The sequence below is a fragment of the Lissotriton helveticus genome, chromosome 1_2, assembly GCF_964261635.1.
Source record: "Lissotriton helveticus chromosome 1_2, aLisHel1.1, whole genome shotgun sequence".
NCBI lineage: Eukaryota > Metazoa > Chordata > Amphibia > Caudata > Salamandridae > Lissotriton > Lissotriton helveticus.
Window position 1 is genome coordinate 213,157,417 of NC_136058.1, and position 25,713 is coordinate 213,183,129.

Consider the following 25,713-nt stretch of genomic DNA (forward strand, 5'->3'; position numbering starts at 1 on the left):
TAGCACCACCACTACAGCGACACTGTGCCTTATGATGAGCTGAGCTCATCATGAGAACCCAAGGTGTTAATAATTAATTAGCACACCGAATGTATACATCCACGGTGGCTCCAGTGTACATACATACACAGTGAATACCTTGCATTATACGGTCAAAACCTTAGAGAAGGCCATCCTTTGCCTCTCTTGTTTTTAACTCCAACGATTTTATTCACCAGACAGATTGCAGACTATCATCACCTCTGCTGTTTTTTAGGGACTTTTTTTGTTTCATAATTTTACTGTCCACATTAATCATGAAGAGCGGCCTATATGAGTCACAGCATTGGGGTCTTTATATGGTTTTAAAATTGTGACTCTAAGCGCCTCTTGGAGAGGCAGAGGTAGTTCACCATTTTCCATCAATTCACTATATGTATTAATAAAGTGAGGGGTCAACAAGGGTACAAAGTCCTTATAAAAAGCAGATCTGAGTCCATATAGTTAGGCTGTGTTTCAGGCTCAGGAAAATTGCACACACATTAAGTTCTTACAGTGTGCCCCCAGCACCTGCAGCATCCAAGGGGCTCCATGTTGGGAAGTATGTTGTGTTCAGGGGTGTTTCCTCAGGTAAAAAGACAACTTGTGCTGCCCGGAATCTGGTTTCCCCATGGTGCAACATCAGTCAGTCTGTATGAGATGGTCTAGTCTCTCTATTGGCCTTTGCCCAGCTGATCCTGCCACCCCCCAATCCTGTCCACCTCAGGGGACCCGAGTGGGCTGCAGAATCATAATATATAAAAGTGGCAGCAAATGGCAGGCACAGCATAGAAGAAATCATAAGGCCAGGCGGTTTACTAGAAACAGTATAGTGGAAAGCAGGTCTCACACTGCTATCTCAATCATTGTGTAATATCACTTACATATCAATTTTCAAGGGTCCGGGGCCTCCCCCTCTACGTTTTGCAGCAAAACGTCCCAAATTGGAAATGAGGCCTACCGACTGGGCGAGGCAGCTTCCCCACCCCCTCTGGGGGTGGGGAAGCTGCACCTATAGTGTGCCCCACTAAGTCCTGGATCCTCAACATGATCGCAACCAACCACCTACTAGGAATGATGTTCACCTATTAGAGACCTCGATGGTCATTCACCTTCAGGGTGGGCTCTGTTCAGCAGCATCACATCACTGGCTGTGGCTAAGTCCAGTCTTGACTATCAGCTCTTGCATGGTCCCCTGCCTCAAGGGACGACTTGCAACCTGTGGGCTGCCCAGTCGAAACACTGGATCACGGACACGGCCAATATGTGCCAGCCTCAGACACAGCTGCATCTCCACGTACGACCTGTTCTGAGTGCTCCTGTGGCTACTCAGGATTGTAAAGCTCCGCAGTCACAGAAAGCTCTCCAGCCAGGCACACACTGCTCCCGCACAGCCAACCCCACAGCTTCTGAATGCAAATGGGATTGTAGGCTGCTTCCTCTTCTCCCGGCCGCTGACTGTTCAATCGTATCCTAAAGGTAAAAAAAGAAGGATTGGACCGACAAATTTCCACAGCACCGATCCGTCTTCTCTTGGCGTCCCCGTCTCACCCATGAAGGCCCTTTCTCCCTCTGCTGGCCGGCTCCCCTCATGCCTGTTTCAGGGCTAGGCCTCAACTTCTGGGCTGGCACCATTTCCACCTTGGCCGCAACTACATGGTCATATCCGAGGTCCCCTGGTGCAGCAGAACACGGGGAATCCCTCCAATGATCGGCGGGCCATCGGTATAGATAGATAATTGCAGGACTCACTAGGTGATGGCCATTTTGTGGCCAGGCTCTCTAACGCCCCCCATTATTGTGATATGTCAGTGGCACAGAGGCCCATTCTCCTGACCTAAAAGAAAGTGGGCGGTAAAGTGAAAACGCTGTTGATAGAACTACTGCCACTATAATGAGTGGAAGCAAAATAATATTTGTATTATTTTTTTTTAATTGTTTCTTTCTTAAATTAAACATACAATTTTGAAGAGTCTGTGCTGACCAGCTGCTTCGCAAATAATGTTACACGTGAGTTTAAGAAGTAAAAAGCCACTTTTTAATGCTTTCCTCGAGATAGAAGAGGAGAATGCATTCTAATTGTATATAGTATTTGTTTCCAGAGTTTAGATTCCTGGTACTCAAATGATCTGCCACCTCATTTCAGATATTTCAAATTAGGTATATAACATGTTTTTAGAAGAGGAATGCAAGGTTCACATGGGGTATATTTTATTTAATTTGCTAATTAGAAATAGGTAGGGGGTGGGGTGCTCTAGAGTAATTTTGGGCTGGACTGTTCCCATGAGGCACAGGGTCAGACTGATTTGCATATAGCCATGTCTGAACTGGGGTGGCAGAGTGGGCTAAAGAACGGTGATGGATCAAACCCAGATCTTTTGACTGGGTGCGAGTGTTTGATTGTTTCAGATGCTTCGTCCATCACCACCCCCTTTTGTACCGCTTTTGGCCGCCATAAGTGTGGCAGGGTATGCTCAGGCGTGAGTCCCTTGCTCACTTTGCCACTGGATTCAAGCAAGCCGGGCTGAAGACGGCTGGAATGCCAGAAACCGATCCCCGGAAGCTTGTTTCCCGTCCAGGGAAGACATGGCTTGGCAGTTCGGGCTGGACTGTTCCCATGAGGCACAGGGTCAGACTGATTTGCATATAGCCATGTCTGAACTGGGGTGGCAGAGTGGGCTAAAGAACGGTGATGGATCAAACCCAGATCTTTTGACTGGGTGTGAGTGTTTGATTGTTTCAGATGCTCCGTCCATCACCACCCCCTTTTGTACCGCTTTTGGCCGCCATAATTGTGGTAGGGTATGCTCAGACGTGAGTCCCTTGCTCACTTTGCCACTGGATTCAAGCAAGCCGGGCTGAAGACGGCTGGAATGCCAGAAACCGGTCACCGGAAGCTTGTTTCCGGTCCAGGGAAGACATGGCTTGGCAGTTCGGGCTGGACTGTTCCCATGAGGCACAGGGTCAGACTGATTTGCATATAGCCATGTCTGAACTGGGGTGGCAGAGTGGGCTAAAGAACGGTGATGGATCTTATCTTAGGTGCAATTTGTAGAGCGCACTGACGCCGAAGCTTCCTGGCGCTGATAGACAGAATGAGGGGGGAGGGAGCGTGAGTTGCAGAATTCTAGCCAAGGGGGGGGAAGGTGAGTTTTTAGCAGTTTTCTAAAATTCAGAAGGGAAGAAGAAGATTTAATTGAGAGAGGAAGGAGATTCCAGAGCACGGGAGCTAAGTGGGAAAAACGGCGACCGCCGAATTTCTTAGTTTTATTCTTAGGAGTGACCAGCAGATGACGGTGGGCGGATCGGAGGTTACGTATTGGACAGTGAGGGCGGATAAGGGATTTGAGAAACGCTGGGCCAGAGCAGTGAAGGGCTTTGAAAGTAAGACATGCCACCTTAAAAGCTGCCCTTTGTTCTATTGGAAGCCAATGAAGGCTATGGAGCAAAGGTTTGGCCGATTGCCATCTGGGGATTCCATGAATCAGGCGGGACGCCTGTTTCTGGACGACTTGGAGGCGATGTGACAGATATTGTGGGAGACCCTGGTAAATGGAGTTGGAGAAATCCAAACGAGAGAGTACAAGGGAGATTACGGTTTGGGTAAGTGCCGCAGGGGGAAGGAGATGGCGGATTTTGCGGATCCTCCTAAGTTGGTACATGCAGTATGAGACTACCACTCCAACTTGGGCTTTGAGGGAGAGTTCGGCGTCAATGATTATCCCCAAACTCTTTACTGTTTTTGCAGGGACAGGGGGAGAACCGAGCTCCAGAGGCCAGAACTGCGGGCCCCAGTGGACGTGGCTGAGTCCAGGGAGAAGGAGCTCAGTTTTACCGGGGTTCAGCTTCAATTGGTTCTGGTTCATCCAGAGTTGGATGGGATTCATGGCATCATGGAATGTGTTGATGGCATGTGGTGAGTTGAGTGAGAGGATGATTTGTAAATCGTCAGCATAATTGTAGACGATGATATCCCATTTCCGAAAGGATTGAATGAGTGGCCGGAGGTATAGATTAAATAAAAGCGGGGAAAGGGAGGAGCCCTGAGGGACTCCGCAAGATGTGGGGATTTGTTTGGCAGTGTAGGGACCCAGGCGGACCGCCTGTGTTCTTCCGGTGAGGAAGGACCTGACCCACTCAAGAGCAACACCTTGAATGCCAGCCTGCCCGACACGGTGGAGGAGGATGTTATGATCCACCGTGTCGAACGCGGCCGACAAATCAAGTAGGATGAGGGCTTGGGTGAGTCCCGCGTCCGCGTTGCTCCTGAGTGTGTCAAGAACTGCCAGAATGACGGCCTCTGGAGAGTGGGCGGGTCTGAAGCCGGCCTGATTAGGCTCAAGGTTACACGGAAGATTCAATAAAATTTGACAGGCACCGGGTGCCGTGGGCCTCCATTAGTTTAGAGAAGTATGGGAGGAGGGAAATGGGACGATAATTTGACGGCTCTGCGGGGTCGGCACTGGGCTTTTTGAGGAGGGGCACCAAAATGGCCTGCTTGAAAGAAGTGGGAAAGATGCCACTACTGAGAGACCTGTTAGGTAAAGGTAGAATGCAATCTGGCAGGTTAAGGCAGATACTCCGCAGAACAGATGATGGACAGCAGTCGATCGGGGAGCCTGACTTCACGCGGGTAGCAAGTTCCGCTAGAGAAGTAGGGTCTAATGTAGGAAAGGTGGGGAGGGTCGAGGAGTTATTAGAGGTGATAGCCAGTGAGTGTGACATGGGGAGGGAGAGATAGAATTTTTAATTTTTGTAATCTTTTCCAAGAAGAAAGAGTTAAGGGTGTCACAGGCCTCCTGAGTGGGGGTCTGGACAGGGAGGGTTCTGTCATCTGTAGTTAGCTCGTTCAGAACTCTAAACACCTCCTTAGATTTATCGACCGCCGAAGAGATCCTGTTGGAAAAGTGTTCCATTTTAGCTAGATTGATGGCTGCTTTGTAATCTTTTCGCGCGGCCAGATAGGATTGTCTGGCTAAGTCGGAGTAATCGCGTCTCCAAGTGCGTTCAAGCTGGCGCGTTTTTAATTTCTGAGCCCTAAGGTCGTCAGAGAACCATCTATGGGATTTCCGGTGCCTGGTGCGGGGAAATTTGACGAGAGGGGCAAACAGGTCACTGGCCGATTCTAACCAGGAACCGATGTCATGTTCTAATCCGTCAAATGTCGTTAGAAGGATGGGAGGCTGGACGGGTGCCGGCCAGGGTAGTAAGGAAACCCTAAGAGTCATATGTGCTCCATTTCCGTGAGAGGCCACCAGCCATCAGGGGGGCAGAAATCTGACCGGCGACTGTGATGGTGGTATCCACTAGGTGGCGGTCAGACCAGACACAGGGGAGTATGTCTGGTGGAGACAGGGCCAAATTGCAAGTCCAAATCTGGTCCAGTATATGTCCCTTGATGTGAGTGGGTTGGGTGACCTGTTGAGTGAGGTTCAGACTGTTAAAGGTCTCGAAGAGCTCTGTGGCATGGGGGCCGGCATTTGTATAGCTGAACCAGTAATTTAGATCACCGAAGATGGCGAAGCTGGAATGCAGCGTTACCAGAGTGGATAATTGTTCACTCATAATGGAGGAGAAGTATGGCATAGAATAGGGAGGCCGGTATAGGAGGAGGAAAGTGAGGGTGCCGGTGTCGGTTTGCACACTGATAAGTAGGTTCTCCACCTCGGGGAGGGGAAGAGAGTAAGAGGAGACAGAGTTCAGACGTTTAGACATAATGGCTGCCACCCCACCCCCGGGCCGATCACCGGGGCGATCGGCGTGAAGAATATAATAATCAGGGGGGAGGGCAGCCAGGATGTCTGGGAGGGACTCTGTTGTTAGCCAAGTTTCCGTAAGTAGGAGCATGTCCGGATTGTTGTTAGATAACAAGATGAAGATGTCCTCAGAGTGTTTCACTAGCGAGCGAGTGTTCAAGTATAACACCCTGATGGACGTGGTGTTCCTAATTGGCATAGCTGGAGGTGTGCGACCGCATAGATGGGGTTGATCAGGGCGCGCGAGGCCAGCGGTGAGTATGCGGCGGATAGCCGTTGGGAATGGCTTGGTAGCAGTGTATCGTAGATCTCTGAGTGATTGAGGTGAGTACGTGATGAGATGGTCAGCGTGGCGTGCCCTAGGGCCCGGTCTGGCACGGACGGGCGCAGACGGGCTTGCCTTAGGCGCGCCTTTGGCGCGCAAACGGCGCTCCCGCTGCGCTTGTCCGCTGCGCGTCCTGAAATGGCACATGATTTATAGAGAGAGATCATACCCAGATCTTTTGACTGGGTGTGAGTGTTTGATTATTTCAGATGCTCCGTTCATAACCACCCCCTTTTGTACCGCTAGAACATTTTAAGCATGATACATGTCGTTTTAAATTGAATCAGTTAACACACAAGCAGTGTTTGAAGCTGCTTCAGTACATTTTTTTTAGATTGTAAATTACTCTAACCGCTACATTATGGATCTTTTGGAATTTATTTAGTGAACATTGGGGTAAGCCCATATTGCCATACTCCATTTAAGCTTGAAAAAAGGCATTAGCCGTCATAACCTTTTGAGGGGAAGTGAGAAATTATACAGCACAGAGTGAGGAGATAGAACAAGCATTTACCTTCTAGACAATGAAAGAAGTCAATACGTTTAGAACAGTATATGCCTCCTCTGGACGGCCTCCCAGATTCGAAGGCCATAGGGAATATTTCTATCAATTCACCATGCTGAAGATTGACAGGATTTCAGATTCTTTTAGGATTACATTTGGGGAGATTTTGCTTCATCCATGAAGCTACTTAAGATAGCGTGGCTTGAACCTCAAAAATTGTATAATACTTAATGTTCATATTAATTATAGTTTGTGTGGGATCTACATAAAGACAATTACTGATATCCTGGCACGCTAACAGCCTATCACACTCAGGAACCATTGGAAAGCATACAGTGGGGCTATTGCGGTGGCACAGGGGCCTACAGGAGTGAGTGGTCTACTATACTTCAGATAGGACTACCTTTCATTACCCGACCAAGGAACCAAGGGCACATTTTTATTGTTTGAATTTAGGTTCATGTTCCCTGCACTATGCCACTTTGGTGAAACGTCATCAATTCAGTATTTAGTTTCAGACCATACAAATGTAATAACTGTGTGTATGTGTAAATAAGATATAGTAAATACACCCTTACTTGGATAAAGTGCTCTGCTGATCATGCCAGGAAATACCACAAAAAAGGTGGGCAATATTTTCAAGTAACCACCTAACACTGAGCCTCCTTTTGCATGTGAAAGGTTCTTGGCTGAGAGGGACCTCTGGACTAGTACCTGAAACAGACAAAAAACGATAAAAAGGACACAGCTCTGTTATACATCAATGATCAAGCAAGAACTTGGAGATAGTATCTGTAAAATGACCACCATTCAAATTTCTCAAACTAATTTGAAATTAAGTCACTTATCTACATGCACAAATGGTAAGAGTTCATGGTAACCTGCTTGCTGTAAATTGTAGAGGCCTGATTCACAAAGGTAAACTTCCACTGTTGTGTAAGTTTACACTTGATGTAGTAATTTTTCTACGTGTTGCTATTCGCAAACTATGAGTGTGGTTTACTACTAGTAATTTTACTAGTAGTAAAACTACACTTGTAACATTTTTGGCAGTAAAATTGCACTCATGGTTTGTGAATACCAAACAGTAGTAAAGTGAGGTAAACATACAATTTTGAGTAAGTTTACAGTCCTGTGGTAACTTTTTGATTATTTTGTTATCCACAAACTATGAATGTCAATTTACTGGTAGTAACTTTACTGGTAGTAAGATCACATGAAAATATTGGTATTAAAATTACACATATTGTTATGTGATTAAGGTCCTTTGGAGGCCGAAAAAGTGTCAAGGAGATTTTGTAATCAATTGTCTGGAACAACTTTGTCCTGAGTGAACGTCTCTCCTTAATACTACTGTGGAGTAGTGGCGTTTGTGATATTGGAAGCCGCTACACTGTCGTAAGGTCCGTTATTGAGATTGGCAGTGATTTGTTCTGTTATATATATTTGTTGTCCCTTTAATGCAGTCGCCTCTATAGTAAATGCTGGCAGTTGTATAGCTTTGATTCCTTCAAAATGGCATTCATGTGTGCCCAATTTTGGTCATAAATCCACCATGTTTGTGCTCTAATTGGTCATTAGAACTCTTTTGTGAATTTGTAGTTGATCAATTAGGAATTAACTGACTGGCTGATGATGGTGTAGAGAAGTACATGTATCAGTCTGAATGATTTTCTGACATCGATGAGAAATCTGTATGAGGTAATATAGAGAATGTGTCCTCATTTTAGCTTTCTAGAGCACAAACCATAATTTTTTAAAACAAAATTAACCCCTTCATTTTGTCGATTTCAAATGTAAATGCTTTACATTTTACAGTCTTGAATCCATCAGAATAGTGTCCACATTTTTGTTGTAAGAATGTGAGCACTCTAAATGTTCATTAGAACAGTCCTGGAAGCTGGAGTAGACCATTGGGAGATCAACAGACAGGCTGCTGATGCAAGTGCACATTTTACTCAGAATATCAGCATTTATTTTCAAATTGCTGAGGAAGATGGTCTGAACTTATGGGAAATGTGCTCCAATTTTAGCTTCTGGAGCACCTTCTGTAACCTCTATGAATAAATCTCAGCATTTGTTTTTGGGGTATAATACCCTAAGAACTCACCTGAATTTTGAATATGAGCATAACACCACCAACAAATGATTACATTGTGACTAGAATCTGTAATCACATTAAAAAACAGGCTTTCAAAACGATTCATTTTAATGGGTGCATGACCCTGATTCCAGCCATTTAAGTAGTGTTCACTTGGACCCACTGAAATGCCCCAGGCTTTCTGAGGGTGCTCACCCTCCTCCTTTATATTTTTTTTAGAACACAATTACCATGCCCCTGATTCCTATAGTGTCTACCTCAACATATTGTTCATGTTGTGGTCAGCCAATAAGGATTGACTAATTGCTTTCAAATTGGTGAGTCAGAGCATATCTGGACACCAATAGTTTAGATTAACCCACATTTTAATTACTTTGTGCCCAATCCGAGCCCAGCTGTAAATGCTAATGTCTCAAAATTCACTGAAAGAATTGGCACCAAATCACAAAAGCATGCTTTCTGAGCAAATTTCTATCTTTTGCCAAATTTGGTTTAATTCTGATTAGCCATTCTTCTCTGTATTGGAGAGTAAAGCTTCCTTTGGGAATTAACATGGGGACTCCCACTTTTAGGACCCACTTGCCTTTTTCTTGGGTCCCACTTGACAGGTCAGTGTGAAATGCTTTGTGATAGAGCTGCAGTAAATGAACTTTTTTTGGTCACCACTGGTTAGTTATTGTTTAGTCAGCTGTTCCTTAGGAAAAGCGTTTTTTTTTGCCAATGAATGTGGCTACATTCGATGAATCTCACCAACATTTTCCTAAAAAGTGCTACTGTTTGACTAGTTTGTGCATGGAAAGTTATGCAGGTTTGAGAAAAAAGGGGGTCCCAAAACACAAACCCCCCATGCATTTTTCATAGACTCCTTTAGGCAGGCATACAGCAAACATTGCTGAACAGAATTACACTAAATTTCGTTCTCCCCCCCGCAGTTTAATTTGTGTCCATACATGGCATGATTTACTAGCAGTGTTTGCTACCAGCACCAGTCAAAGAGCATAAAAGGTGTTGATTCTGCCTGAGGCATGTGTCCGCGTGAGTGCATTCTGTGCCCATGGCACTTTATTGCTATTTTAATGTGATTGTTAGTCATTCACAATTCACACCACTCTTTAGTTGCCTACAGGACATACAGTTAAGTGGTTGTTTCGTGCCGCCATTGTTACCCACCGCTGTTATCGCTCACTCCACGCTGCTGCTATCTACCCCCGTTCTTTGTAGGGACCCAGCCAACAGTGATGTGTGTATCAGGGTTTTCTGGGTTGCGCTTTCGAAGAACACAGACTGTAACATTCTTTCGGTGAATTGTGTGAGTTTATAAACATCAGGCGCATGAAGTCAACAAGTGCCATGTTTAGTCAGAACCTTGTGACTCTTTCAGCCTAGTATCACAAGATCGGGTGATCAGACTTCAACATTTTGGCATATGTTTCATAATCAGTAGGTACTGATAAACTTTACTTCTTTGCTTTGAAAGGCAGATTACAAGTACCTGCACTTCTCAGCAGAGGTTCAGTAATTTCATTGGAAGAGTACAGACACTTACTTCTGTCAGTAGTATGTAAAAGAAATCTGCAAATAGAGAGCATTTTGATTCTGCTATGATCAAAATGTAAGTTACATTCATATAGAGCAAATACAGCAAACTTTCTGCCATATTCCTCTCTTTTGAATGAAGTGACTGGAATGTGTCTTGTGGTGAGATAACGCGCGTAGTTGTCCTAAAGGCATAATCCTGTTTCTCAGCACCAGAAGCATCCGCACCTTAGCAGCAACTCAGCACCAATGCATTACCAACCCAGGAGCAACTCAGCACCAATGCATTACCACTTCAGCACCTATGCAACACCACCTCAGCACAACACCAACTCAGGATCACTCAGCACCACCTAACTACCAGATCAGCACCACCTGTCACCAGCCCAGCACCACCGCCTCAGCATGACTCAGCAATACCACAGCATCACTCAGAACCACCTCAACACAAGCCCACCACCGCCTCAGCACCACTTCAGTATCAATCAGCACCAGTGCAACACAACCTCAGCACCAGCACCAGCACAGCACATACACATCAGCACAGCATTAGTGCAGTACCACCTCCGCATCAACAAAGAACATCTTAATGTCAGCACAGCAAAATCATAGCGTTAGCACAGCACCACCTCCACATCAGTGCACCGCCACCACTGCAGCACCTACTCAGTATCAGTGCAGCACCACCTCAGCATTAGCACAGCATTACCTCAACACAGCACCAACTCAGCATCACTCAGCACCACCTAAGCACCAGCACAGTACCACCACTTCAGCCTGACTCAGCACTACTTCAGCATGTCAGCACTCACTCAGCATCACCTGAGCACCAACACCGCACCACCTCAGCAGCATCAGCACAGCACCCTCTCAGCATCAGCAAAGCAAAACCCCCACAACAGTGCACAACCACCAGTGCAGAACCAACTCAGCAAGAGAGCAGCACCACCAGAGCACCAGCGCAGCACCACCTCAACATCAGCACAGCATCATCTCAGCACAGCACCACCAGCGCAGGCCCATCTAAGCACCAGCGGAGCACTTTCAGCACAAGCTCAGCACCACTATAGCAACACTTCAGCACAGCCCCACCTCAGCAGCAGCACAGTGTCACCTCACCACAGCACCAACTCAGCATCATTCATCACCAGTGCAGCACCACCACCACAGCATCCCTCAGCACCAGGACACCACCGGATGTCTGACATAATATCGAAGTCGAAAATATCGACGTCAAAAATATCGGTGGCGGAATATCGGCGTCAAGAACATCGAAGTCCTATTTACATTAAAATAAGTACAAAAATATCAGAAAAAAATATCGGGAAAAATATTATTTTTTAATGTTTTAAAATAATAAAAAATTAAATAAATAATACATATAATTAAAATAAACATAGTTAAAATATGTTTTAAATGATAAGTAATACATATAATGTAAAACAAATTAAACATATACATATAAAATATAATATATATATACTTACTTAATATTTACAATTCATTACTCTAATAACTTATAACTTGTTAAAAAACATTTTATAAATTTTAAATACATACATACACATACAACAATAATATAAATACAAATATCATACACATACAACAATAATATAAATACAAATATCAAAACTAACAAATAATAAAAAATAATTTTAAATAAATTATACACTAAATTAACTAAAACAGTAAAGATTGGATAGTGTAGGGGTAAAAACTCCAGAGAGTGCAACAGAGACCACTGTGCCCTCGGCCTGGTCACCCCCACACCTCCCGCCTGCTCCTCCTTACCTGCCTGAGCCTCGCAACCAGCGACGCCCCAGCCGCCACAGGACCACCCAGAGACGCCCCAGCTGCCACAGGGCCGCCGCCGAGCCCCCAGGCTTCCCGCCGGGTCCCACGAGACCCCGCCCCCCGGCCGCCGATTGGTTCCAGCGCTCCCCGCCTCCCCGCAGACCCTCCCTACCGGATCCCCTCTTAAGGGGTCCCGCACCGCTGCCCTGGAGTGACCACTGTGCCCTCGACCTGGTCACCCCCACACCTCCCGCCTGCTCCTCCTTACCTGCCTGAGCCTCGCAACCAGCGACGCCCCAGCCGCCACAGGACCACCCAGCAACGCCCCAGCCGCCACAGGGCCGCCGCCGAGCCCCCAGGCTTCCCGCCGGGTCCCACGCGACCCCGCCCCCCCCGCCGCCGATTGGTTCCCGCGCTCCCTGCCTCCCCGCAGACCCTCCCTACCGGATCCCCTCTTATGACGCCCCCAGAGCGACCGCGCAGCGGACGCGCGCAGCGGGAGCACCAATTGAGCACCGAAGGTGCGCCAAAGGTAAGCCCGTCTACGCCCGTCCGCGCCTGGACCGCGCCCAGCGCCAGGACCCCTGGCCCTCGCAGACCCCAGCCCACCAGCCGGACGTACGACGCCGCCACCCTCAACGCACTCAACGCCGTCCGAACCCCTGGATGCTACCGAGCCACCCCGAGACGCACCCACGGACCCTTCACCTGCCAGTCCTGCAAGTTCTCCTGCATCCGGACCTGCACTGCACCAGCATCCACCAAGCCGAACACCAGCAGCAACCACCTGAAGTGCATCCTGCTCAACACCCGCTCCGTCCACAGACACGCCGTCCAACTTTGGAACCTCCTCGACACCACAGCTCCTGACGTTGCCTTCCTCACGGAAACCTGGATGAACGACTCCTCAGCACCCGACATCGCCATCGCCATCCCAGAGGGATACAAGATCATCAGGAGAGACCGCGACAAACAGACTGGAGGAGGCATCGCCATCATCCACAGAAACAGCATCCGCATCTCGACCAACACCGACGACACCCTGACAACCGCCGAACACCTGCACTTCCAGATCCACACCGACCCCAAGACCACTCTCAGGGGCACCCTGATCTACCGACCCCCGGGACCATGCACTCAATTCAGCGAAGACATCGCCGACTTCATCAGCCCGCACGCCCTCCCCTCCGCTGACTACATCCTCCTCGGGGACATCAACTTCCACCTGGAGAACAACAACGACCGCAACACCACCACCCTGCTTGACAACCTCGCCACCCTCGGACTCAAGCAGCTGGTGACCACCCCCACCCACCTCGCCGGACACACACTCGACGCCGTCTTCTCGTCCAGCAAAGACATCGCCTTCAGTCACGCCACTGGACTCCACTGGACGGACCACAGCTGCATCCACTTCACCTTCAGAAGGACCACGGTCCACCACCACCAGCAACAGGCTGCACGAAGAAGCTGGAACAAGATCACAGCCGACCAACTCGCCGCATCCCTAAACCAGCACCCTCCCGCCAGCTCAGCGAACCCCAGCCAAGCCGCCGACAACCTCACGAAATGGATCTGCACCTGCGCCGACGAACTCGCCCCTCTGAGGACCCCGCCCAGCAGACCCGGAAGCAAGAAGGCCCCGTGGTTCACCGACGAACTCAAGAGCTCCAAGAAGAACTGCCGTGCCCTCGAGAAAGCCTGGAGAAAAGACCCCACACCGGACAACATGACGACCCTCAAGCTCGCCACCAGAAAGCACCACCAACTGATCCACGCCACCAAGAAAACAGCATTCAAGGACCGGCTGGACAACAACGCACACAACAGCAAGGAACTCTTCAACATCGTGAGAGAGCTCTCCAACCCCAACGCCGGAACCAACGACATCACCCCATCGCAAGACCTCTGCAACTCCCTCGCCTCCTACTTCCACAACAAGATCGCGGACATACACAACAGCTTCAACACACAAACAACGCTTCCCACGACCACACCAACGCCCCCCACCACCACCCTCAACGCCTGGACACCGATCAACCTCGAAGACACCATCAGCACGATGAACTCCATCCACTCCGGATCTCCAACCGACCCCTGCCCCCACCACGTCTTCAACAAGGCCGACGCTGTCATCGCACCCCACCTGCGGGACATCATCAACACCTCCTTCGACACCGCCACCTTCCCTGAGAGCTGGAAGCACGCCGAACTCAGCGCTCTACTAAAGAAACCAACGGCGGACCCCACCGAACTCAAGAACTACCGCCCCATCTCGCTCCTCCCGTTTCCAGCCAAAGTCATCGAGAAGACCGTCAACAAGCAACTGGCAGCCTTCCTCGAGACGACTGGATCCCTCGACCCATCTCAGTCAGGCTTCCAGGCCAACCACAGCACCGAGACCGCCCTCATCGCTGCCACTGACGACATCCGAACCCTGCTGGACAACGGAGAAACAGCGGCCCTCATCCTCCTGGACCTCTCCGCGGCATTCGACACTGTCTGCCACCGCACCCTAGTACAGAGCCTCGGCAACGTCTGAATCGAGGAGAAGGCACTGGAATGGATCATCTCCTTCCTCGCCGGAAGGACACAGAGAGTCCGCCTCCCCCCGTTCAGATCAGAAGCCACGGAAGTCATCTGCGGCGTCCCTCAGGGCTCCTCGCTCAGCCCCACCCTCTTCAATGTCTACATGAGCCCCCTGGCGGCCATCGCACGCCAACACAACCTGAACATCATCTCCTACGCCGATGACACCCAGCTGATCCTCTCCCTGACCAACGACCCCGCCGCCGCCAGAGCCAACCTACACGAAGGGATGAAAGACGTGGCTGAGTGGATGACGACCAGCCGCCTGAAACTGAACACAGACAAGACGGAAGTCCTCATCCTGGGCTCCTCACCCTCCGCCTGGGACGACTCCTGGTGGCCCCCCGCCCTGGGCAACGCACCCAAACCGACAGACCACGCACGCAACCTGGGCTTCATCCTGGACTCCTCCCTCTCCATGACCAGACAAGTCAACGCCGTCTCCTCGTCCTGTTTCAACATCCTGCGCATGCTACGTAAGATCTTCCGGTGGATCCCCACCGAGACCAGGAAGACGGTCACCCAGGCCCTCGTCACCAGCCGTCTGGACTACGGCAACGCCCTCTACGCCGGAACCACCGCCAAGCTCCAGAAGAGACTCCAGCGTATCCAGAACGCCTCGGCGAGACTCATCCTCGACGTCCCCAGACGAAGCCACATCTCCAGACACCTGAGAGACCTGCACTGGCTCCCGATCAACAAGAGAATCACCTTCCGGCTCCTCACCCACGCACACAAAGCCCTGCACAACCAAGGCCCGACTTACCTCAACAGCCGCCTCAACTTCTACGCTCCCAAACGCCATCTCCGCTCGACCAGTCACGCCCTCGCTGCCGTCCCCCGCATCCGAAGAGCGACAACAGGAGGAAGGTCCTTCTCCCACCTGGCCGCCAAGACCTGGAACTCCCTCCCGACTGACCTACGCTTGACCCAAGACCACCTCTCCTTCAGGAAGAAGCTCAAGACCTGGCTATTCGAGCAGTAGCGGACCCCCCCCCCTAGCGCCTTGAGACCCTCCGGGTGAGTAGTGCGCGGTATAAATGCCAATGATTGATTGATTGATTGATTGATAGGGAAAGTGTTGGATAACATAGGGATTAAAATGACTATTCCAACTCCAGAGGGTGCAACATTAGGCAAAATGTTGGATAATGTAGTGGTTAAACTTACTATTCCAACTCCAGAGGGTGCAACAGTAGGGAAAGTGTTGGATAGCGTAGGGGTTAAAATTACTATTCCAACTCCAGAGGGTGCAACAGTAGGGAAAGTGTTGGATAGCGTAGGGTTTAAAATTACTATTCCAACTCCAGAGGGTGCAACAGTAGGGAAAGAATTGGATAGTGTAAGGATTAAAATTACTATGGTGGCCTGCAGACCCCCAGGGGTCCTTGACACATCCCCAGGGGATCCGCAGACAGCAGTTCTAAAAACACTGCAGAGTTCCTTGTATAATTAGCCGTTTTTGAGCAACAATAACAGTGTCAAGATAACGCCAGTGATTAATGCACCTACTGGAGAGAGATGAGAGTTTTGTCCACTGCAGCTTTGACTTATCTAATGTAGCACAGAGGTTTAATATGCCTACTGCAAAGAAAGTGTACAATGCATTTGAAAAACAGTATTTTATGTACATAGGTCAATGGGTTACTGCTTTTTTCACAGATATTCTTTTGTTACTGTGCAGTTCAAAAGTGACAATCGTAATCTAGCGCAGTGACCTATAAACTGTTAGCAAAGAGCTGCTTGCAAAATGGTACAAGTTAGTAACTTATGTTTTTTTCCCAGTCTTTTATTACCCTGATGCTTCTAAAAAGGTTTGTTTGGGTGGAAATACATTTTTATTGTTAAAGTCAATGCTAACCACTGTGTTATGCTCTGAATCCTGAGTTTGTGCTTCTCCAGACGAAGCCTTCCTTAAATATGCCTACCAGTATTTCTGGCACGTGAATCCTACACCTTGTAGTCCCCCTTTGCCTTACGTAACATTTTCAATACGCTGATTTACATATGTATGTATGTTTCATTTTCTCTATATGTGTGTGATGTAAAGTGCTCTGACATCCTACAATGGTATGTGAGAGGCTATAAAACAAATGAAATACATGTGACAGAGGGGCTATGGAGAGATGAGAGGCCCTGTTAAAGGGTGATAATAAGGGAATAACCCTAACAAACTTTGTTGTATCCTGGTGAATAGTAAGGTTTTCATTTATTATTCTTTAAGAGCTAATACAATTCAATATATAATGATAAATATGATGTAGACTGCACCATTGTTTCTTAATTTTTTTTGGGGGGGAGAGCCTCCCAAAGCCCCCTGTGGGTGGTCCGGCTCACTCACTGCCCTTGGTGTGCACCATATGGGGACTGGTCTGCAAACATATGCCAGGGCTGCTTTGGGTTTCCAGTCTGGCCCTGGCAAGAGCAGGACCCTTGTACTGCGAAATAAAACCAACCATTTAAAAGTTAATCACGGAGATGTAGCACCAACCTTCCCATTACCATTGGGAAGGCGAAGGCGCGCCAAAGGCAAGCCTGTCTGGGCCCGTCCGGGCCCAGACGGACCCAGGCCCAGTGACTCTGCCAGATGGCCCTCATGACCGTGTGGTGTATACTGGAGACGCGCTCCGCGCACTCCAACCTAAGAAAGTCCTTGCCTGCTACCACACGCATATTGATGGTAAACCCTTCTCTAATTGTATGCGCTGCAATCCGACTCCCTTGAGCTCGACAAAACCCGGATTGAAGATAGGACTTCTTAACTGCCGCTCCCTTCCTAAACATGCTCTCGAAACCAACCTGTTAATCCAAGATCAGGATTTCGATTTACTGTTTTTAACGGAAACTTGGCTATCAGATAGCTCCGACTCGGACATCGTCACGGCCCTTCCCACAGGGTACCTCTGCCAAGCCTTACATAGACCCAAAGGGAGGGGAGGGGGGGGTAGCCATAATCTTCAGGGATCAATTTACCTGTAGAACCTCCAACGCCCATATCGAGGATTGCGAAAGCTGTCAATTCTCCATCCAAACCTCCCCAGCTCACTCCCTGTCAGGGCTACTGATCTACCGCCCCCCAGGTGCTCCTGGCAATTTCATTAATGCCGTCATCGAATCAGTGTCACAACTAGCATCTTCTACCTCCAACTTCCTTATGCTAGGCGACCTAAACCTCCACTTCATGGACCCTACGGACCGGATAGCCTCTGACCTCCGGCAAGACCTAATGTCACTCAATATCCGACTGGTCAACAACGAGCCTACCCATGAGAAGGGACACCTACTGGACCCCATCCTCACTAATGTAGCAACTATCACCACCAGACCACCCGTGACCCTCCCATGGACGGACCATTTTCTGGTCCCTATCTCCTGGGAAATATCCACCACGAACCCCCTAACCACTAAAATTCAGGTAACCGACAGACGGTGGCATAAACTCACACCCGGGGAATGGGCCGCCGTCCTTGCAGACTCCATCCCCGAGCTCTCCACCGATCCTGCCACGGCTGACAAGCAGTTTAATGAGTGGATTACCTCTTCTCTAGATACACTTCTCCCCAAAACTGCGACCCTCAAACATCCCAAAAGACTATTCCCTGCTCTATGGTACACCCCAGAGCTTAAAGCCCTGCGCCAAGAGTGCAAGAGAACGGAACGCTCTTGGAGAAAAAACAAATCGGAAACTAACAAAGACATCTATTCTACCTCCCTTTTAATCTATAAAACCGCTATTCGAAAAACTAAAAGTGCTTTTTTCCAGGAGAGAATAGAGAAAGCGGGATGCTCCAGTAAGGAATCCTACGCCATCCTTAAAGAGCTTCTGAAAACCCCAGAACAGGGACCGACATACCCCACGGATCCTAAAGCCGATCAGGAAAAATGCCAACAATTAGCTAATTTCTTCCATGATAAAATCCAAACAATTCTTGATTCAATCCCCCTCGCGAATCCGTGTGAAGAAAACGATCTCCCGTACTCCTCAACACCTACTTGTCTCTCTTCTTGGGGTCAAGTTACAACTGAAGAAGTAGGAAACACGCTGAAATCCATAAAGAGCGGATCTCCCAGGGATCCCGCCCCACTCCGGATCTTCAAGGAGGTAGCCCCCACGATCATTCCCCCTCTGACATATCTGATCAACGCCTCACTCCAACAGGGAGTTGTACCCCCGAGCTGGAAGACGGCCGTCGTAAAAGCTCTACTAAAGAAACCTTCCCTCGACCCCGAAAATCTGGCTAATTACAGGCCCATCTCCCTACTCCCGGGAGTCAGCAAGATTGCTGAAAAATTGGTTAATAGGAAACTCTCTCAGTTCTTGGAGAGCAACAATAAGCTAAAAAGTTCCCAGACGGGCTTTCGTCCAGGGCAGGGCACTGACATCGCCCTCCTGGCAGCGGTAGAGGAAGCCAGAGCACTACTGGGCGGAGGAGGATCAGTGGCAGTGATCCTCCTCGACCTAAGTGCGGCATTCGATACCGTCAACCACCAACTTCTCATCAAAAGACTTAAGAGAGTTGGTGTGGAAGGCTCGGCCCTTTCCTGGCTCTCATCCTTCTTAGCTCAACGGACCTATCAGATCTGGGAGAAGAACGCCTGCTCCTCCGAAATTCCCCTCCAATGTGGTGTGCCTCAGGGCTCCTCCCTGAGCCCCACTCTATTTAATATCTATATGTCCACATTGGAGGAGGTTATCACCCCATTCGGAGTGAGCGTCGTCAGCTATGCTGACGACACACAACTAGTGGTGTCTCTATCTCACCCCAGACAACAATCAGCAGACCTATTTAACTGCCTTACGCAGGTCCACTGCTGGATGAACAATTCAGCCCTAAAACTAAACGGGACGAAAACTGAAGTTCTGCTCCTCGGCCCGAAAGGGCTAACACTCTCCCCGAACATCTGGCCAGCTTGTATGGGCCCCCCCTGATCCAAAAGAAGAAGTAAAAAGTCTGGGTGTGTGGCTCAACACTAACCTCTTATTCACTGTGCAGGCAAAGAAAGTAGCCGGGACCTGCTTCGGGCTCCTGAAATCGCTGAGGAAAGTCCTGCCCCTCCTGCCCTTTAACTCCCAAAAATTGCTAATTCAAGGCCTAATACTTTCGAGGCTCGATTATAGCAATGTGATCTATCTAGGCGCCCCTGAAGCGACCCTTAACAAGCTTCAGAGAATCCAGAATACTGCAGCCCGGATTATCACAAATACCCCTGCCAGAACTTCCGCTAAACCTGCTCTAAAACTCCTCCACTGGCTTCCCATAAGGGAGCGGGTCAAATTCAAGGCCTTGTGCCTAGCCCACAAACTACTACAAAATCAAGGCCCCCCTGTTCTCAGTAAACTCATCACACCCTATAAATCCACAAGATCCCTCCGTTCGGACACAGAAAATTTCATCACCACCTCCAGATTCAAGAAAGCCCGCTCGGGTGGAAGACGTTTCTCAGTCCAAACTGCACGCCTTTGGAACTCGCTCCCCCGCGACCTGCGACTCGAACCACAATACCTTCGCTTCAGGAAGCGGCTCAAGACTCATCTTTTTCCACAATGATTCATGCTTACTCTTAACACTGATCTTCTGTCCCCCCCCCCCTTTTTGCTTGCCCTCGGCCCGCTGAACTGAAGAGATAGGGTTCCTAGCGCTGGGATACCTCAGGGTGACTACGTGCTCTACAAAAATAAATAATAATAATAATAATAATAATTAAACTGTTTAATTTTTTGCAAATTCTTTCAATATAAAATACTAAGGAGGATATTTACAACAGAAGTGGTGGACTGTGTGGTTAGCCTCCTTACCTTAATGACATGCTCCGCTACTTCAGAAACGCAGGGCTGCACCATATTTACAAGAATGTGGTGCAGCCCTGTGTTTTCCCCTGTGCTGGACCTTCACTTACTTAGTGTAGCGCCGAAGTAGGAACCTTTGCACAATAGTGCAAGGGTGTCTGCATGTAGGGGAAGATTGTTTATGTACAGGAAGGTCCCCCTTCCTGCACATAAACAATCTTTCAAAGTCGTTTTGTGGCTTCTAGGTGTGCTGCACACATTGAAGTTACAAAAGATTGTTTATATGAAGGAAGGGGCACCTTTCTGAACGTAAACAATCCAAGGTGTTTCGCTTTTCCTATGTGTGCTGCACCACACATCGAAAAAGCAAAAGCGAGGAGAAATAAAGCATTTCTCCTCGTTTTGGCAAGTTAAGACTATGTTTTCCCTGGTCTTAATTTTTGCACTGCCTCCTATTCATGCTACCCTTGTAAATAGTGGCAGCATCAAAATCAATGGATGTTGCAGTGGAATGCCCACCGCAACACCCACCGCCCACCCCTTTCACGCTAAGCATTGCGTGAAAGGGGAGCTTATTTACAAGGCAGCGTAAAGATGTCTTGTAAATAAGGCGAAGCACCTATTGCCACGGGAACGTCGCAAAAAGTGACGTTCTCATGGCGATAGGTGATTGTGAATATGCTCCTAAAATTCTTAGAAATTTGAGTACTCGTTTTGTGTGCACACGTTTGTTTATTTTTTTAAAATACTGTTTCAATGTTTGAAATTTAAATTATACAAATTGCGTGGGGGCCCCGGCTTCCAGTGGTGACTCAATGGGGGTCCTCAGGAGTCAAAAGTTTGGGAACCACTCGCATAGGGATTTTGATTAGGAACGGCACCGCCAGAGTATTTGCTATTGCCTGCCTGGACGCGAGCACTAAAAGTGCTCCGATTATTGGTACTTACCATTTTACTTCCAATTGCTCTCACCACTGTGTGACTTACTCTAGAGTTATTGTTATGTACATGAGATACTTGCAGTATCAATACTGTTAATAAGGATTACGAGTGCACAGGCTACTTGTACAATTGTATCAAGGACTTCGGTCCATTTTGGGGGTTTTTGGTTATCCCCTTACCTGTAGCACCGTTCATTGTTTAATTTCCCTTTACAACAAAGACGTTTACGACTGGAGGCACCAATGCATACCGCATCACTACAAACCCTCTGCTGGTATTAATTACCCTTGTTAACCATCCCAGAGGAGCTGGGTGCATAGGGTTCAAGTGGTGTCAGAAACCTTCGTCTTTTCCAATGGCGTGATGCGAAGAAGTGCTGCTGCCGGGAAGATGAACAGTGTCCAGTGGAATCCAAGCCTGCATCCGTGGTGAGAAGAACCTGAAAGCAGAGGGTGACAAGGGGCACAGTATACGAATGCCCACTGATGTTGGGTGCTTCAGGTGAGAAGATAGGATGCTTGACTCTGCAGCCATGGGGACCAGGAGATGTTGACGACAACCAAAGTCTGGAGGTGAGCTTCCCACAAAGGATGTCGAGAGCTGGGGGATCAGTGTCCGGATCAAACATCAACAAGCCTTGGCAATTTCAACCCACGTGGGCAGAGGAAATAAGCTACGGTGAGGACCAGCAAGGTCAAAGTTACCTTCACAACGACCCCCAGGTCAACGGACCAGGGATCGCGAAGGAACCTCGAGCTGAATCACAAAATACCAGCCCATGGAACACTTGTGGAGTATAGGCTGGAAATCTTCAGTGGAAATACTGCTCGGGGTCAGAACTACAAAAGCCAAAAGTACAGCCTCAGGGATCGCCAAAAAGCATATGCTGCTGCAAATGTACAGAGTGCACAAGGGTTCAGGTTGCACGGTCCCCACGAGGGATATTGGTCTCAGAATTACTGAGAGGTCAACCTCAGGGACCTCCAAGCCGCAAGCCCTGCCTCCGGGCCGCAAGCTCTGCCTCCAAGTTGAAGCTCCGCCTCCCGGCCGGAAACTCCGCCTCCGGGCCGGAATCTCCGGCCCGAGTGCGGACATAAAGTTAGTAGACTTAAAGCTATTCTGTGAATACCGAAAGTAGTAAGTTCATTTTGTGAATCCCGAAACTAGTAAGTTCACTCTGTGAATCCTGAAAGTAGTAGGTGCATTCTGTGAATACCAAATTGTAGAAAGTTTAGGATTTAGTCTTAAGTTCATTCTGTGAATCGGGCCCAACATGTTTCTAAGAAGCCGTTTTAAAGTTAGCATTTACCGCAAGGTTATAATGCACTTAAAATATATATGGTTGGCTGCATCACAAACAACCCCGGAAAATAGGTTCCGAAGCCTGAGGGGGGCTCTGCTCATGCACGGGCACCATCTCACATAAAGCCCAGCACCCTGCCATCAGGATTGATAAGGCTAGGTTTATATGTGCAGTGATTTAGAATAGATAAAGTGAACTTATATCTAAGTAAGAGGTTCATGCACCACCTTACACAGGTTGCTGTAGCAGACCTGTGATGTCAGTTTGAATGGTCTCACAGGGGTGGCATGATGCATGCTACAGCCCTTAGGAGGCATCTGGGGTACCTATGCCCTGGGTACATAGTATACCATATACTAGGGACTGATAAGGGTACCCCAGTATCCAATCTGGAGTGTACCTAAAGTACATGCAATCAATTTAGAGAGAAAGCGGATAAACTAGGGTCCTTATTAGCAGGATCCCAATCAGACTAGTCAAAAACCAGCAAAACACCAGGAAAAAAGTGGGGGTAACCATGCAGTCAGATTATACCTTCCTACATACATGGGTTATTGATTGGTTGTCTGAGTATCTGTATGTGTGCCTGAGTATCTGTGTGGGTGGGTGGGGGGGTGATTTTTTGCATAGATGAGTGCGTGGCTGATTCACTGGGTGAGTTCAAGAGTATATCTGTGAAGGGCTGTATGAGTGGGTGAGTGTATGTATGGGTGTGTTGGTGAGTGTTTAGATGTCTCAGTGGTACATGTGTGAGTAACTACATATGTGAAAGGCAGTATTTGTGAGTGTTGGAGTACATAAATGACTATATGTGAGAGTGAGTGATTGTCCAACACAGCAGGAATGCTAATTTCTTATAACAGGCCATGCCCCCTTTGCCCACCACTCTACAAACACACTCCCTGGCGTTCTCTTGGATGGGGATTGAAGTCCCCTTCGCTTCTGAGGGTCTTTTAGGATCCAACTAGCCTAGTCTTACCTCCAGTAAGCCCCACACAGTGGGATTGCTGAGCGGTGAACAAAGGCAATGTCCCCTTTCACCACCACTCAGCATACACGCCTCTTGGAGCGTTCTAAGTCTGGGTATTAAGTCCCAACTAGCCCACCAGGTACCTGTTATATCTATTTAAAGTTGTATTTATTGTTTCTAGACATTTAACAGAAATGTATGTGTATTAATGTTGGGTTAGAAGATGGAAATGCATCTTTCAACTAATGTTGTTTTATGCATCTTTCAACTATGTGTTGCTTAGCAGGATTAGAATGTTTGGGCTCTGGCTGGTCAGTTGAAGGCTGGAGCTGAAAGAAGAAACACTCTGCTTGGATCTGAGTGCTGTACTTTACTAGAATAAATTGTATTCTTCAATTATACTTCTATTTGTCATCATTGGATGTAACATAAATTTGGCGATGAGGTGGTCAAGTCAGCACTCTTGGACCCATCATTTCTCATCTCTAAGAAGATCCCCCAAGAACTACAGTGTTTCCTCATTTAAATCATCACCTACATCTTGAAGATTTTTCTTCTCCAATTGATCTAGCCTTCATGAAGAAAATTATTAGTATTCCAGAAAAGTCAATTTTGAATTTATTACATTCTGGAAACATTGTTACTATTACTTAATATTCATTGATACCATTTTTTTTTAAACTAAATTATCCTTTACATTGCGCATTAAACCTAGTCTTAAATCTACTGGAAGCTTTGCTGCATATGCTTAATATCATCGATGCAGGCTCGTAGATTCTGAAATATTTATAACTGTATTTTTACGCTTTGAATCCACATTTTTGAGTCTACTCGGAGCTTATGATTTGAGACTGAATTGCTCATTCTCTTGTGCATGAATTGAGGGTTTTGAGTCTACTGGGAGCTTTGCTGCATATATTTAGTAATTTCGATGCAGGCTCATAGAAACTAGCGCTGACGGCTTTTTACTCAGAGTTTATATTCCGAGACTGAATTGCTCATTGCCTTGATATTGAATCTTGATTCTACTGGGAGCTTCGCTGCATACTTTTAGTAATTTCGATGCAGGCTCATAAAGACTAGCAGACGTTCTCTTTGCGCATTGTGTTTGTATTTTGGATCCACTGGGACTTTGTCTGCATACCATATTTGTTAATGCGCGCTTGAGAAGGAAGATGAGAAGAAAGAAAGGAAAGAGTACAGACTTGTAAAGGTTGCTGAAACTCAGGAATGTCATTGAAATTTTTCTTTTAACAATTAATTTACCGCATTGGAATATCGTTAAGACTCTGAGGCGACTTTCAAATATTGTTTAACGCTCACCAGTTAATTGAGACTTACACGAGGCGAGCCTTCCATTTTTGCCATTCTGTTCCTTGATTCTCCTGGAACTACTTCGAACTGCGTCATCACGCCACGTACAGTCATCACGCTATGCACGTTCAACGTGGTAGCCATCTTGTTTACTCATAGCAACCACCGTTTGCATTGTTTTGACGCGAAGTAGCTTCTGAAGCCGTATTTACTATTTAAATTAGACGCTGATCTTCACGTCTTCAACTTGAATTGTGCTGATCTTCTCGTCTTCATCTTGAATTGTGCATCACTACGCTGATGCACACAGCTGCCCTAGTACACGTTGATGCACACAGCTTTTTAACTAGCACGTAGCATTATAAATTGTGCATCTTGGCGCTGATGCACATAGCTTCTTCTAAATACGCGGATGCACTCAGCTTTCTGATTAATACGCAAGTATTTATATAATTATTTACTATTTAGTCACAAGGTTAATAATAACTTTCATTTTAATTAATTTTTAGTCACTTTACTGTTTTATTGATTTTCATGGCTATCCAAACAGCAGTCCGTCCTGCACCTTTTCTTGCAGAACCTGGTACACCGAAAATAAAATGGTCTCAGTGGTACAAGTCGTTTAACAGTTATATTATAGCTATTGATGGTGGTAAATTTTCTCCTGTCTGGAAAAATGCCATGCTATATAATGCTTTAGGTGCAGAAGGACAAAGGATATTTGATCATCAACCTCAGATTATTCGTCCACCCTCCGATGATTGGAATGAAT

General features: G+C 47.6%; 1 protein-coding gene across 1 annotated transcript in view; it reads right to left on the bottom strand.

Moving 5' to 3' along the window:
• The window catches only part of LOC144799863 (sodium/glucose cotransporter 4-like), an 807,114-nt gene that overhangs the window by 331,009 nt on the left and 450,392 nt on the right, over window positions 1–25,713 (bottom strand). Inside the window, exon 8 of the mRNA XM_078671455.1 lies at window positions 7,183–7,318. Coding sequence (XP_078527581.1) covers window positions 7,183–7,318 — 136 coding nt within the window. The remainder of the gene's footprint in view (window positions 1–7,182; window positions 7,319–25,713) is intronic.